This window comes from Hemitrygon akajei, chromosome 29 (assembly GCF_048418815.1).
Source record: "Hemitrygon akajei chromosome 29, sHemAka1.3, whole genome shotgun sequence".
Lineage (NCBI taxonomy): Eukaryota > Metazoa > Chordata > Chondrichthyes > Myliobatiformes > Dasyatidae > Hemitrygon > Hemitrygon akajei.
Genome location: NC_133152.1, coordinates 14,536,776 through 14,551,547, shown reverse-complemented (window position 1 = coordinate 14,551,547; position 14,772 = coordinate 14,536,776). Strand labels below are relative to the sequence as shown.

The 14,772-nt window shown below is 39.2% G+C and overlaps 1 protein-coding gene across 1 annotated transcript in view; it reads left to right on the top strand.

Annotated features, from left to right (window-relative positions):
* The window catches only part of sh2d5 (SH2 domain containing 5), a 68,228-nt gene extending 59,402 nt beyond the window's left edge, over positions 1-8,826 (top strand). The window contains exons 8-10 of the mRNA XM_073031695.1: positions 2,630-2,738; positions 5,135-5,294; positions 5,377-8,826. Coding sequence (XP_072887796.1) covers positions 2,630-2,738; positions 5,135-5,294; positions 5,377-5,568 — 461 coding nt within the window. The 3' untranslated portion in view covers positions 5,569-8,826. The remainder of the gene's footprint in view (positions 1-2,629; positions 2,739-5,134; positions 5,295-5,376) is intronic.
* Positions 8,827-14,772: the final 5,946 nt, after the last annotated feature.

The window sequence follows — 14,772 nt, the reverse complement described above, 5'->3', positions numbered from 1 at the left end:
GGGGAAGACATTGACACGGATAGAAAACTGGTTGGCAGATAGAAAGCAAAGGGTAGTGGTGAATGGGTGTTTCTCGGAATGGCAGGTGGTGACTAGTGGGGTGCCACAGGGCTCAGTATTGGGACCACAGCTGTTTACAATTTACATCAATGATTTAAATGAAGGCATTGAGAATAACATCAGCAAGTTTGCTGATGATACTAAGCTGGGTGGCAGTGTGACATGTGATGAGGATGTTAGGAGAATTCAGGGTGACTTGGATAGGCTGGGTGAGTGGGCAGATACTTGGCAGATGATGTTTAACATGAATAAGTGTGAGGTTATCCACTTTGGGAGCAAGAACAGGAAGGCAGACTATTATCTGAATGGTGTAGAGTTAGGTAAGGGAGAAATACAAAGAGATCTAGGAGATCTATCATCCACGGAAATATAACAAACAGTTGAGGTTTCTGGCCAAGTTTCTTCTTCAGGACTGGAAAGGAAGGGGGAAGATTCCAAGATAAAAAGGTGTGGGAAGGGGAAGGAGGACAACTAGTAAATGATAGGTGAAACCAGGTGGGTGGGAAAGGTAAAGGAATGGAGAGGAAGGAATCTGATAGGAGAGCAGAGTGGACCAAAGGAGAATGGGAAGAAGGAGCAGCATCAGGGGGTGCTGATAGGCAGGTGAGAAGAGGCAAGAGGCCAGAATGGGGAATAAGAGAGAAGGGAGAGTGATTTTCATTTTTACCAGAAGGAGAAATTGATATTCATGCCATCAGGTTGGAGGCTACCCAAACAGAATATAAGGTGTTGCTCCTCCACCCTGAGGGTGGCCTCATCGGGGCACAAGAGGATCAAATGTCAAAATGGGAATGGTAATTGGAATTAAAATGTTTGGCCAACAGGAAGTTCTGCTTTAGGTAGATGGAGCAGAGGTATTCGATGAAACGGTCCCCCAATTTATGGCAATTTTCTCCAATGTAGAGGAGACCACATTAGGACTACTCGATACAATAAACAACCACAGCAGATTCGTGGGTGAAAGATTGCCTCACCTGAAGGACTGTTCAGGCCCTGAATGGAGGGGAGGAAGGAGGTGACTGGGCAGGTGTAGAGAGATATCGAGCAAGTGCCAAGTGGGATATTAGTGGGGGGAGGGGAACAAATGGACAAGGGAATCACGGAGGGTGCGATCCATGGGGAAAGTGGAGAGTGGGGGGAAGTTAAAATGTGTTTATTCCCTTTGGGGATGGCGGAAGATGCGGAAAATGATGTGTTAATTGCAGGTAGTAGGTAAGGACAAGAGGAACTCTATTAAGATGACGGGAAGATGGGATGACTGGGAATACCTGGGAAATGGAGGAAATGTGGTTGAAGATGGCATCAATGGTGCAGGAAGGGAAACCCCATTTCGATGAAGAATGAGGACATCTCTGATGCTCTGGAAAGCAAAGCCTCATCCTGGGAACAGATGTGGCGGAGATGAAGGAACTGAGAAAAGGGAAGAGAGATAGTCAAGATAGCTGTGTGAATCAGTTGGTTTATAAAAGATGTCGGTTGACATTTTGCTCCAGAGATGGAGACAGAGAGATCGAGGGTGGGGTGGAGGTGTCAGTAGTGGACTAAATGAATTTAAGGGCAGAATGGAAGTTGGACGATGTTGATGATATTGACGAGATCAGCATAGTCAATGTAGCGGAGGAAGAGTTGGGAAGCATTACCAGGAAAAGGTTAGCACATGGACTGTACTACTTAGCCAACAAAATGACAGGTATAACCTGGACCCAAGCAGATGCTGATGACTATCCCTTGAGTCTAGAGAAAGTGGGAAGAGCTGAAGGAGAAATTGTTAAGGGTGAGGACCAGTTTTGCCAGACATAGGAGGGTGGTGGTGGAGCAGAACTGGTTGGTTCTATTATTGAGAAAGAATGAAGCAGAAAGCTTTAAAAGGCTACTCTATCACTTTTTTGTTGAGATATTGGATGGGTTCTGAACTGCAAATTTCTCTCATACTCAGCACTTAAAACAGTTTAATTCAAGGAGTATTGAAGTGAAATAAGCAGCATGTAGTACCCTTCAAATGTTTTTCAAACTGAACTTGGCATAAAGCTAGAGTTAATATTGTAACTTTAATATGCCCAATTCAGGTTCAAATTGGTGCTCTTTCAGCATACTTTACTGAATAATTGGTGAAGGGCCAGAAATGACTGTTTATTCTTTTCCATAAATGCTGCCTGGCCTGCTGAGTTCCTCCAGCATTTTGTGTGCATTGCTTTGGATTTCCAACTCTGCAGATTTTCTCATTTTTGCTGAATAACTGATTAAAAAATCAAACGAGAAAATCTGCCGATGCTGGAAATCCAAAGCCATGCACAGACAATGCTGGAGGAACTCAGCAGGCCAGGTAGCATCAGTGGAAAAGAGTACAGTCAACATTTTGGACCGAGACGTCCTGCTGAAGGGTCTCGGTCCAAAATGTTGACTGTACTCTTTTCCATAGATGCTGCCTAGCCTGCTGAGTTCCTCCAGCATTTGGTGTGATTATATAATGTTCATTTTTTTAAAATCAAAATTACACTTGAAATAAATGGGATGACTAGTTGAAGTATTGCCAGTGTGTCCAAAAGGTTAATTATTCTATCTTTCACAGACAGTTGCAGGTGGGGAGATGAACTCCTGGAATCTTGGAAAGCACTTGCTCCACTACAGCATGAAGAACTCCTAATGGACACTGTCTGGGCCAGTGCTGGGATACCCAGGTTAGTTTGTCAGTGAGAGTTCCTTGGTAATTCTGAAATTCTTTTGAAATTAACATCTTCAACAAAATAATGGTTATCTAGATTGATCCTTAGGACAGTTCTCTGGAGAAATGGAACAGGATCGATCTTGAGTTCACTAGAATAATAAGTAACTTCATTAAAACATTCAAAATTCTGAGAAATATACACCTAGAAGGTGACAAATAAACCTAGAAGGAAAACTATTAATGAAATGCTTTTTCAAGAAAATAGGAAAACAGAAAGAAGGAAACTATTGGGGAAAATCAATCATTAATCCTTAGCAGGATATTTATAATTCAGTCAAGTAGATCAGACACGAATTGAAACTGTTTTTGACAAATTGATTAACGTCTTTAAGAATTTAACAGAATGGTTAAAGGAGAACCAGTAAACGTAGAGTATTTAGTTTTTAAAAGGCATTCAGTAAGGTGCTATGTGAAAGATTACTGTTCAAGAGCTCATGGTTTTGTGGGTATTTTAAGTGAATTGAATTGACTTTATTACTGGCATCCTTTACCTACATGAGGAATAAAAATCTTTACGTTACTTCTCCGTCTAAATGTGCAATTATATATATGAGCATGGAGTGAGGATAGACTAACAGACAACAGCTGACATAAATCGATCATTTTCAGTCTGGTAAGTGGTAACTAGTGGGTGTCAGAAGAATCACTGTTACAGCCTTAACTATATACATTCTATGCTAATTACTTTGATCTGGCATTGTAGCCAAATTTACACTTGAAGCTCATATACAGTACAGTAACTCTCCACCATATTTTTATTACAAATTTGTCTAGTTCCATCTACATCCATGCCAGCCTGTGGTATAGTGGCATCAGCACTGGACTTTGATGTGAATGGTCCCAAGTTCAAATCCATTTGACTCCTTGCATACTTTCCATCCATGCTGAGTTGAGTGGCGAGCTAGCAACTCAGCCTTGATTTTTTAAAAAGTCAAATGTTATGGAAGCAGCAAAAATGCTGCCTGATGTGCCACAAGGTGTGAAAGGGAGGAACAACAACAACAACAATCTAATCAGGTTAAACCCACCCAAGAAAACAATTGTATCCTGATGGTGTGCATCTCTAATTTTCTGTTTAATATCATGCTGATCATCATTGTGATTGTTGGAGTATTCTATATGCAACTGCCACTAATAGTTTATATTGCTTGGTATTTCCTAACTCAACATAATCTGAGCTAATATCCTGCTTCACTTCCGGTTTCAATCTTCTTTTTAGAAACATAGAAAACCTACAGCACAATACAGGCCCTTCGGCCTGCAATGCTGTGCCGAACATGTACTTACTTCTGAAATTATATAGGTTAATCCATAGCCCTCTATTTTTCTAGCTCCATGTACCTATCCAGGAGTCTCTTAAAAGACCCTGTTGTATCTGCCTCCACCACCGTCACCTATAAACTGTTGGTCATTTCCTATTCCCTTGTGGGTCCTCTTCCCCTCACTGTTGCCACCACTAAAGGTCTTACTGTTGCCCACGCAATCTTTTACTCCCTGGTCAGTACTTCATTGCCATTATCAACTCAACATTGTCCAGAATGAATTAGCTTGCTTTTTTGATATCCAACTATTTACTTCTTCCGACAACAGCACAATGTAGTTGCATGTGTATTCTGTGAAAAAATGCATTGCTGCAATTCACAAGACGTTCTTCAATAATCCCTTTCAAACACATGGCCTCTGCTAGTTTGAGAACAGCTGTAAATGTTTAGGAATAAACTCTGCTATTCAGTTCGACAAGAGCTGTAAGGGCATAGGCACACAAACAGTTGCAAGTCCCACTCCAAATCACAGATCCATCTAACTTGGAAATAAATATACGCACTGGCCACTTTACTACACACATCTGCTTCTGCAATGCAAATATTTAATTAGCCAGTCATGCAGCAGCAACCCAAAGTATAAAGGCACGCAGACATGGTCAAGAGACTGTTGTTCAGAAGAAGCATCCTACCCAAAAGAACTGTGAGTGTATCTTGATCAGTTGGACTGCAGGAGTTTAAGAAGATGCCGGATGATCAAATTGTGAAGTACAATTAAAGAAAAGCAAAAGATATTAGCATTGCCAGCAATGCTCATGTGCCATGGCTAAGCAAAAAGAAAATCCATTGTTGCAGTACAAATACCGTAAAAAGATTCCTTTTTGCTGCAGAACGTGGGTCATTGGTGGTTTGGCTGTCATTCAACCCACTTGAAAATTACAGTGCAGTATAATAGTTTTTCATTACTAAAGTAAAAATGAGCATAATATGCCCAATACAGTAAACATTTCCTTTGACATGACCATCATCTTCTGCTGCTTTAAATGAGTTTGTTTTTCACAAATATCTTTTTCTATTTTTGGTAAAGGGATTCTGCTATAGAACTTTTAAAACGTGATGTTCTGGGAGCTTTCTTACTTTGGGTGAATCCTGGCCCTCTGAAGTGCTGGACACTGATGATGCGGACCCCATTTGGTGTAATAAACTACATGATTTGTAAAAATGATGAAGGCAAATATTATCTTGAGGTAGGATTACATTTTTTAAAATTCTTAACATTCTTGCTATAGTAATTTTTAATATTCATAATGTGTGCTTGATGTCTTTCAGCATCTGAACACAGAATTCCCCAGCTTAAGAGCCCTGATAGAACATTACACAACAATTGATGATGGTCTATTTTGTTGCTTAAGTGCTTCAAGGATAAACCATTGTTATGAAGAACAGGATTCTATGGAATATGATGGCTTGTCCCCAGCTCAAACCAAATCTGAAGGGAGGTTGCTTCAGACCATCAAGTAAATCATCCATAAGCTATAAATGTTAGTTTCAGCTGGTCATAACAAAAGACTCCCTGCAGATTATGATGTGCACATGTTTTAGGAAATTCAGCCGTTAATAAACTTGAACTTACCACAGACAGCTTCTTGAGGATTAGTAATGTTATTCACTTTTGCAGCTGTTCTAGAGTGACACTTTATACAGTAGCATGCTGTAATAATTGTACTTGCTTATAACTTTAACTGGATATGTGTTTTATCAATCTTTCCAAAGCCTGACTGAGTTGACATGATGAGGTAAGATAGAGATGTTGCTTTATTTCACTACAAGTAGACATTGATAGCAACAGTTATAATCAGATTAGTATAAAGTAATTCAATTGATGGAAAATATTTCTTTCATAATTGTAAAATAATGTTGCAGATTCCCCACACTGAGTAATCTTTATGTAATGTGAGCTAGGTGTTTTGAGCATTGCATATATTTAAATTTCACTATCAGTAAACAGCTTCTCAGCTTCATCTTAATAAATACCTTGGATTCTGGTTAATTGGACTACATTGGGACCAGAACATTCTGCCCATTTAAGTGGCTGCCCCAAATAGCTGAAGTTTCATAGAAATAGTTAAAAAGGAATAAAAAAGACAAACTACCATTTAATTAAGTAACAAATTTAAATGGTGGAATGCTCAGATGCAGCTGCTTCTATGGGGCTAACTGAAGGTGCTATTGTCTTTTTAAAATATTTGTTATAATTGCAAGACCCTGCTGTATATTAAGAGCTTAAAGTATGACCGGTCAGTCCCATCAGTGAGTTAATTGCTCATTGGCAGAGAAGCTGGAGCTGGTGGGGATCAGGTTGGTGCATGATGAAGGAAGTGTGCAGTCTAATAGTGAGCGATCGTCTTAGTCACTTTTCTTTTGATTGGAAGACATTGTTGGACATTGGTAATGTGGAATGCTGCAAGTCTGATTCACTGTTTTATTGGTGAACGGCAGGCAGCTGTGTGGCCTCAGTTGCAGTGAGGACTAGGCCTCAAACACAAACGTCACCTGTTTGCAGCCATTCATGAGAGAGGGATTGAAGTCAGTGCACTTCACTGGAGTGCAGGAGGCATGGTGTCCATGCTGGAGTTGGTGCTGCTCTTCAGTATTTGCTTGGCCGAAGATAAGATAGATCATGTTTGATTGCAGACTGCTGCAACATTCATGGATTCAGAGACTTGGACTATATATTTCTTTGTGTGTGACTATGTTTTATTGCCGCCTTGTATATTCTATATGTTCTTTGTGCTGTGAATGACTGTTGGTACTGTGTTTTGCACCTTGGCCCCAGAATGACACACTTTCATTGGGGTGCATTCATGGATATTCATGTATGGTTGAATGACAAATAAATGTAAACTTGACCTTGAAATTATGTATTTAAATGAAATATAGAACAGATTGTCTAAATGAACAAAATCAGCACAGACACCTACTGCAGATAAAGGACAGCTTTCAAACAATTCTTTCAAGTGCATCCTCCAAATCTTCACTTCCATTATAAAAATCAAGATGATGGTCAATATCTTCAAATTCTTCGCAGCCCCTGACTCACTGAAGTAGTGAAATCATTTCATTTTCATTTCTGACCATTTCTGGCATCTGTAAGCCTGTATGCTTGAAACCACAGTGAGCAAAATAATTCTGAATTATCTTACTGTTCAATACTCACCAATTATTAGTGACAAAAATCACAGCTTTTTGAACATAAACACATGCAAGCGGCGCTATTTAAAGGCTATTTGCTCTGAGCATGTTGTAGTGTCTATTGACCACATGTGACTGAGGCTAGTTAGAAACTATTCACCAATTAAGCGTGTTAGCGGCCCAATTAAATAAAGGAAATCCCGGCTATTGGTTTATTTTTGTTCTGTCAGATAAGTGGCTACCTTGATAAACCAGAATCCACTGTATTAACTCTCTTTTCTTTAAAAAGATGGGATATTTGGTCCTGTGCCCATGTGTTGCCTGTTTGTCATTAGACAAAACTGAAAAAGATCAATGGATTTTACAGCACAGGCTGTGCTCCCACCTGAGCAGAGTCCAATTAGAATATTTTCAATGTTTTGTGCAGTTAAAGAACATAAATAATAATTTAATTTTCTAATGTTTTCCCCCAAAACACGATCAAACCTTCAAAAATGTGCCAGTAAACTTTAGATTACTGGAGACGCAAGAGGTAGCAGATGCTGGAATCTTGGGGCAACTACCAATCGGGTGGGGGGGGGGGGTGGAATTCAGCAGCTCAAGCAGAATCTGCAGTGGGTTACTTTGTGTTGTATCTGCCTGTAAGGAGACAAATGTCAAGGTTGTATAATGTGCACATACTTTGATAAATGTACTTTGAACGTTGGAAAGGAGCTGCTGATGTTTCAAATCGAAACCCTGCATCAGTATTGTCAAATGTCAAAAATTCCTTTCTCCTTTCTGCTCTAGCCACTGAGCTCCCACAGCAGATTGTTTGCAACTTCACATTATTAATAATTAAACAAGTGGCCAAATAAGGAACATTGAACAGCCTTGTCAAGTATGCATACATGTATAAAAGCAAGCAGTATTAATAATAATTCAATTTAATTTCTGTATTAGCAATCTCCTTGCTAGTTTTAAATGACTATAATGAATTTATTTAATTTTCCAGTGAAAATCAGTTTTGGTAAAGCTGGTCAAGCAATAGTACTCTTGTTCATTTTGCTTTCACTAAAATTATGACATTAATTTTAGTTTATGTATTATGATTCCTAATATAAATGCAGTATTAATGTACAAGTATTAAGTCATCTGAGTTGTTTACTTTTTAAATGTTTGCTCTTAAAGACCCAGGATAATGTGGGCTAATTGTTCCTCACTATTTTTGGCTGACTGTGTGATTTCAGAGAAAATCGAATCTGGTTTATTATCATTGACATTTGTCGTGAAATTTGTTGCTTTGCAGCAGCAGTACAGTGCAATACACAAATTACTTCACAATAAGAAATATAAAAAAATAAATAAATAGTTGAGAAAGAGAGCAAAATAGTGAGGTAGTGTTCATGGACCATTCAGAAATCTGATGGTGGAGGGGAAGAGACTGTTTCTAAAACATTGAGTGTGTAAAAAAAAAAGTGCCGTATTTTGCTATTTGACTTAAGATATGTACTTGTGTGTTATAACTATACATTTTGTATTTTAAAGTTGCGTATATTTTATATAGTAGTCATGGAAAATTGTATAATAAAGAGATATGAACAGTGACTTTGGCGCATATCAGTTTTACTGTGGGTGAATGATGGGAGCATTGGAAATAGTGCAGTTCACCTATTGACATCCTTTTTTCCCTTCCCTGATTATTGCAAACCATCTGTAATCAAGAGAGTGGGAAATAGACCTTTCAGTGAACCTAGTGTTAGATTAGTGGCTTGATTACCACTAATTTCTTTTACTTACACCTTCACATTATCCACCCACCTACACTATCTGCACTTCTTCACTTTGTCTGGGCTACCACTGAGCTCTTTTTTTTTACCCAAAGAAAACTACCTACTGCCTGCTCAGAATCTCCCATTGTTAGGTTGCACCAGTTCAATACAAAGCAAGGTGTTAAACATCCACTCTGTGGTGCTGTGTAGGTGTCAGCTCTTCTAAGTAGGTCTACAAGAAGATTTCAAATAGCATCTGAATAAGGAATATAATTATTAAAATTAAAGAACATATGAATTAGGAGTAGCAGTATGTCATCTGGCCTTTTAAGAATCTTCACTGTCACTCATAAAGATCACAGCTGGAGTTTGTATCTCAACACTATTTCCTCACAATCGCCATATTCCTTGATTCTCTGAACAGAGGTCTTCGGATCTGTTTAAAAATAACAGTGATTGTGCCTTCACAGTCCTCTTGCATAGAGAATTCCAAAGATTCACTACCCTCTGGATTAAGAAATTCTCCTCAGTGCTAAGTGATACACTTCTTATTCTGAGATTCTGATTCTAGATCCCTCAGAGAGGGGAATCATTCTTCCTTCGTACACTATTTCTGATTTTTACCATGTCCTGCTCCTTTTTAAGCAGCTGTTTGTTGCGCTACACACTGTCCTTGATATCCACTGATTTACTATCTGTGGGTTTGCAGACTCATAAGATAAATTACAGACAAGAACTTGATTTATGTCAAGTAAATCACATATACATTGAGAAACCGATCATTGTCTTTATAGTCATTAATTTCTCAGAACAATTATATTACATGGCTCTTTGCTGTATCTTCAAGTATCAATTTTTAAATTGAGTTTTAAAAATTTAATGTTTTATTGCAGTTATTAATACTTGCTAATGCTTAAGCATTATACAGCACATTTACACTTACTCAGACAGAGCAATGCATACTTGAATACAAAATCTTATGTGTTCATCGTAAGTTATCTTTAGAAGTTATTCTAAAGTTACTTCTTTAGAATATCTTCTAAGATAGCTGAGTGCAAGAAGCCCAGTAGCTGCTACTCTTCAGTATAATTACAGGGATAATGTTTTTTGAATACCTATATTTCTATCAGAGTGTATAAATTTAAAGCAAAATACTGACTCTTTTGTTAGATACTAGTTTTTTTATGTTATTTAAATAACTACTCTGCATCAAGACTATAAAAGAACAAAAGCAGCTGATATGAATATTATTATATAATACTAAAGGTGCACAGCTGGTGGGTCAGTATCCAACAGAGAAAGATAGGTTAATGTTGACAGTCTTTCTGACGATTTCCTTTTTGAATGTTATTTGCACATTTCAGGCACTGTTTTTCAATCACGTTACTGACCACATTGGACATAAATACAACACATTCTACTGTTTTATTTCCATTTTTGGCTCATCTTTATTTGATTGTCTTACTTAATTGTGTACTGCCTAACTAACAATTGTCGTTGCCAAGATATGCTCAGAGAAGTACATAGTTTGCCTGGTGAGTTCAAGATATATTGAGAATGAATTTTATTACAAAATAAATCTCCAAGAATCCTTAGGAGAGCTTAAGGGGACACAAGAAGGCCTTGGTGAATAAGATTAAGGAAAACCCCAAGATGTTCTACACATACATGAAAAACAAGAGAATGATGAGAGTGAGGATAGGATTATTTAGGAATAAAGGAAGAAATATGCTTGGATTTAGAAGAGATAAGAAAGGTTCTTAATGAATACTTAGTGTATTCACCAGGGAGAGGGACTTTAACGAATGTGAGGTCAGTGCAGACCAGGTTAATATGCAGTTGATGAAAAGTAGGAGGTGGTGTTGAATCTTCTGAAAAACATTATGATAGCTAAGTCCCTGGAACCAAATGGGACAGAGCCCCAGTTACTACACAAATTGAAGGAAGAGGCTGCTCAGACATCAATGATCTTTGCATCCTCCCTGGCCCTAGGAGTGGTACCAGAGTGGCATATGTGTCTTATGTTACTGGTGGGTGAACCATTGGAAAAGATTCTTAGGAACAGAATTTATAAACATTTGGAGAAGCATGGTCTTAAGGATAGTCAGCATGACTTTGTGAGATGTCATCTCTTAGGTGCCTAAGTGAGATTTTGAGGAAGTGACAAAACAAATCGATGGAGGTAGAGCAGTGCATATGGTATATATGGATTTTAGTGAGGTATTTCACAAATTGCCTCATGGCAAGCTCATTCAGAAGTCAAAAGGCATGGGGTCCATGAAACTTGGATGCATGGATTCAGAATTGGCCTTCACACAAGGCAGAGGGTAATAGTAGATGGAGTGAATTCTGGTTGGATGTTAGTGACTAATGGTATTCTGGAGGGATCTGTTCTGGGATTCCTGCTCTTGGTGATTTTTATAAATGACTTAGATGAGGAAGTGGATGGGTAGGTTAGTAAGTTTGCAGATGACACAAAGATTGGAGGTGTTATGGATAGTGTAGATGGTTGTTGTACATTACAATTGGATATAAACAAGAGTTGGACCAAAAAGTGACATTTGGAGTTCAATCCAGAAAAGTGTGAAGTGGTACATTAGGGAGATTTAACTTGAAGGTAGAGTACAAGGTTAATGGCATTATTTTTAGTAGTGGAGGAAGTCCAAAATTCTTTCAAAGTTGCCAAGCATAATCAACAGGGTGGTTAAGAAGGCCTTTATTGTTTTGGCCTTCATCAATTGGGGATTAAGTTCAATGCTTTGAGGTAAGGTTGAGCAATCTAGGCCTTTTCTCTTTGGAGCGAAGGAGAATGAAAAACAATTTGATAGAGGTGTGCAAGATATTGAGAGGCATAGACTGGAAAATCAGCACCTTTTACCCACATTGGTAATGGCTAACACCAGAGGAGATCCAGTTAATGGAAGTGGAGGAAAGTTTAGGGGAGATGTTGGATATGTATAGGCTTTTTATAAAAGAACACAGAAAACAGTAGGCACCTAGAACGTATTACTGGGTGTAGTGACAGAGGATGATACAATAGGGACATTTAAAATTAGGAACTCTTTGATTATCATGTGGATGTAAGAAAGGTTAGATTGATCATCGAGTAGGTTAACATTGGCACTAAGCAAACAGTTTTATGTTTATTTCACTTCTTCTCACCTGCCTATTACTTCCCCTGGGTCCCCTCCTCCTTCCCTTTCTCCTGTTGTTCACTCTCTTCTCCAGCCCTTCACCCATCACCTTACAGCTAGCCTCTTTCCCTTCCCCACTCCTTTTTATTCTGGCACCTTTCCACTTCTTTTCAGTCCAGATGAAGGTTCTTGATACAAAACATCAACCGTTAACTCTTTTCCATTTATGCTACCTGACGTGCCGAGTTCCTCCAGCTGGTGCACATCCACTGCTAGCTTTGAACCATCTTGTTCACTACACCCTCAGCCATTATGACATCTGCAAATTTGCTGATCCTATTTACCACATGTAGGGCTCTCGGTACCATTAACTGTGGTGTTAACTGTTCAGGCTAACAAAATGGCTTCTCTATTGTTATAATGAAATGTGCACAAACTGATAAACTTACTGATTTGACACCTTTAGGTTATCTGTTTCTACTAACCCATCACTAAGAAATAACTATAAAGTTGTAATTTTTACTCGCCTTTGGTGTATTGACTGGTATTTGTGTTGTGAGTGCGTACTGGGGGGGGCATTACACTGTATTTACAGCAAAGTATTGTACTGTTGGCGGGGTGATGGCAGTTCAGCTTAGGCAAACGGGGGGGGGGGGTAAATTGGGGTCACAGATGCTACACATGTTATCAGCCATATCATTCAGGGGTTCTCAACCTAGGGTTCACTGACCCCTCAGTTAATGGCAAGGCTCCACAGCATAAAAAAGTTTGGGAACACCTGCCATAGATAACAAACAACAACAGACCCATCACTGATCCCTGCAGCACACCTCTAGTCACTATCGTCCAGTCAGAAAGGCAACTATCTACAACTACTATCTGGCATCTTCCATGAAGCCGATGTCTAATCCAATTTATTACCTCATTTTGAATACCAAGCAACTGAACCTTCTTGACCAGCCTTCCATGTGAGACCTTGTCAAAGGCCTTGCTGAAATCTGTGTAGACATCCACTGCCCTGCCTTCAAATTTTCTGATAACTTCTTCAAAAAAACTCCAAGATTGGTTAGGCATGCATGACTTACCACACAGAAAGCCATATTAACTATCCCTAATCAGTCCCTGTCTATCCAAATACCTAGTCCCTTAGAATAGTTTCCAATAACTTTCCCACTACTGATGTCAGCGTCACCACCTATAGTTTCTTGGTTTATTCTTAGAAGCTTTCTTAAACAATGGAACAGCATGAGCTATCTTCCAGTACTCTGGCATTTTACCTGTGGCTAATGATGTTTTAAATAACTGCAATTTCTGCACTGGCCTCCCATGGTCCAAGGGAACATTTTGCTTGGGCACTGAGGATTTATCCACCCTAACTTGCCTCAAGACATCAAACATCTCCTCCTCTGTAATTTATATTGGGTCCTCACATCTACAGACTGTGTCGTGCTGCATCTTTGGACCCAAGCACAGGATCACACAGAGACTCGGGAGGGCTAAACAAAACCAGGAATTTTATTAATGAAAGATACAAAGCATAACAGTAAAACCTACAAGGTCTTGGATAACTGGTAATAACTCAACAAGAATTTCACTCGGCAAGGATCAGGATGACGGAGCAAACAAAGGATTGGCACTGCCCCTATAAACACAAATCAGGGCACGAAAGAATCTGGGCCCAGTTGATAAGACTACAGACTAATTACAAGCTAACAACTAACTATTCTAACAACAGACAGAAGTCCAAGGATATTTAATCGGACATCCACAAAGTCTGGGAGAATTAATTGAATGCAATCAGGGATAATTGCAACTTAAGTGTAAACTAGAGGACTTAACAGTAACACAAAAAAAAACGAAGCGCAACAATACAGATAATTAATAAAATGCAGAGAATTTAAAAAAACAGAAAAGCCAAAAATAAAACTTGAGCTCTCAGAATACTCTACTGTCGACTAAGTCATAGAAATATAGAAAATCTACAGTATGATACAGGCCCTTCAGCCCACAAAGCTGTGCCGAACATGTCCTTACCTTAGAACTACCTAGGGTCACCCATAGCCCTCTATTTTTCTGAGCTCCATGTACCTATCCAGGAGTCTTAAAATACCCTATTGTATCTGCCTCCACCACTGCTGCCAGCAGCCCATTCCAAGTACTCACAACTCTCTGTGTAAAAAACTTACCCCTGACATTTCTTCTGTACCTACTTCCAAGCACCTTAAAACTATGCCCTCTCGTACTAGCCATTTCAGCCCTGGGAAAAAACATCTGACTATCCACACGATCAATGCCTTTCATTATCTTGTACACCTCTCATCCTACGTCGCTTCAAGGAGAAAAGGCCGAGTTCATTCAACCTATTCTCAAAAGGCATGCTCCCCAATCCAGGCAACATCCTTGTAAATCTCCTCTGCACCCTTTCTATGGTTTCCACATCCTTCCTGTAGTGAGGCAACCAGAAATGAGCACAGTACTCCAAGTGGGGTCTGACCAGGGTCCTATATAGCTGCAACATTACCTCTCGGCTCTTAAACTCAATCCCACGGTTGATGAAGGCTAATGCACTATATGCCTTCTTAACCACAGAGTCAACTTGCCGTAGCAGCTTTGCGTGTCCTTTGGACTTGGATCCCAAGATCCCTCTG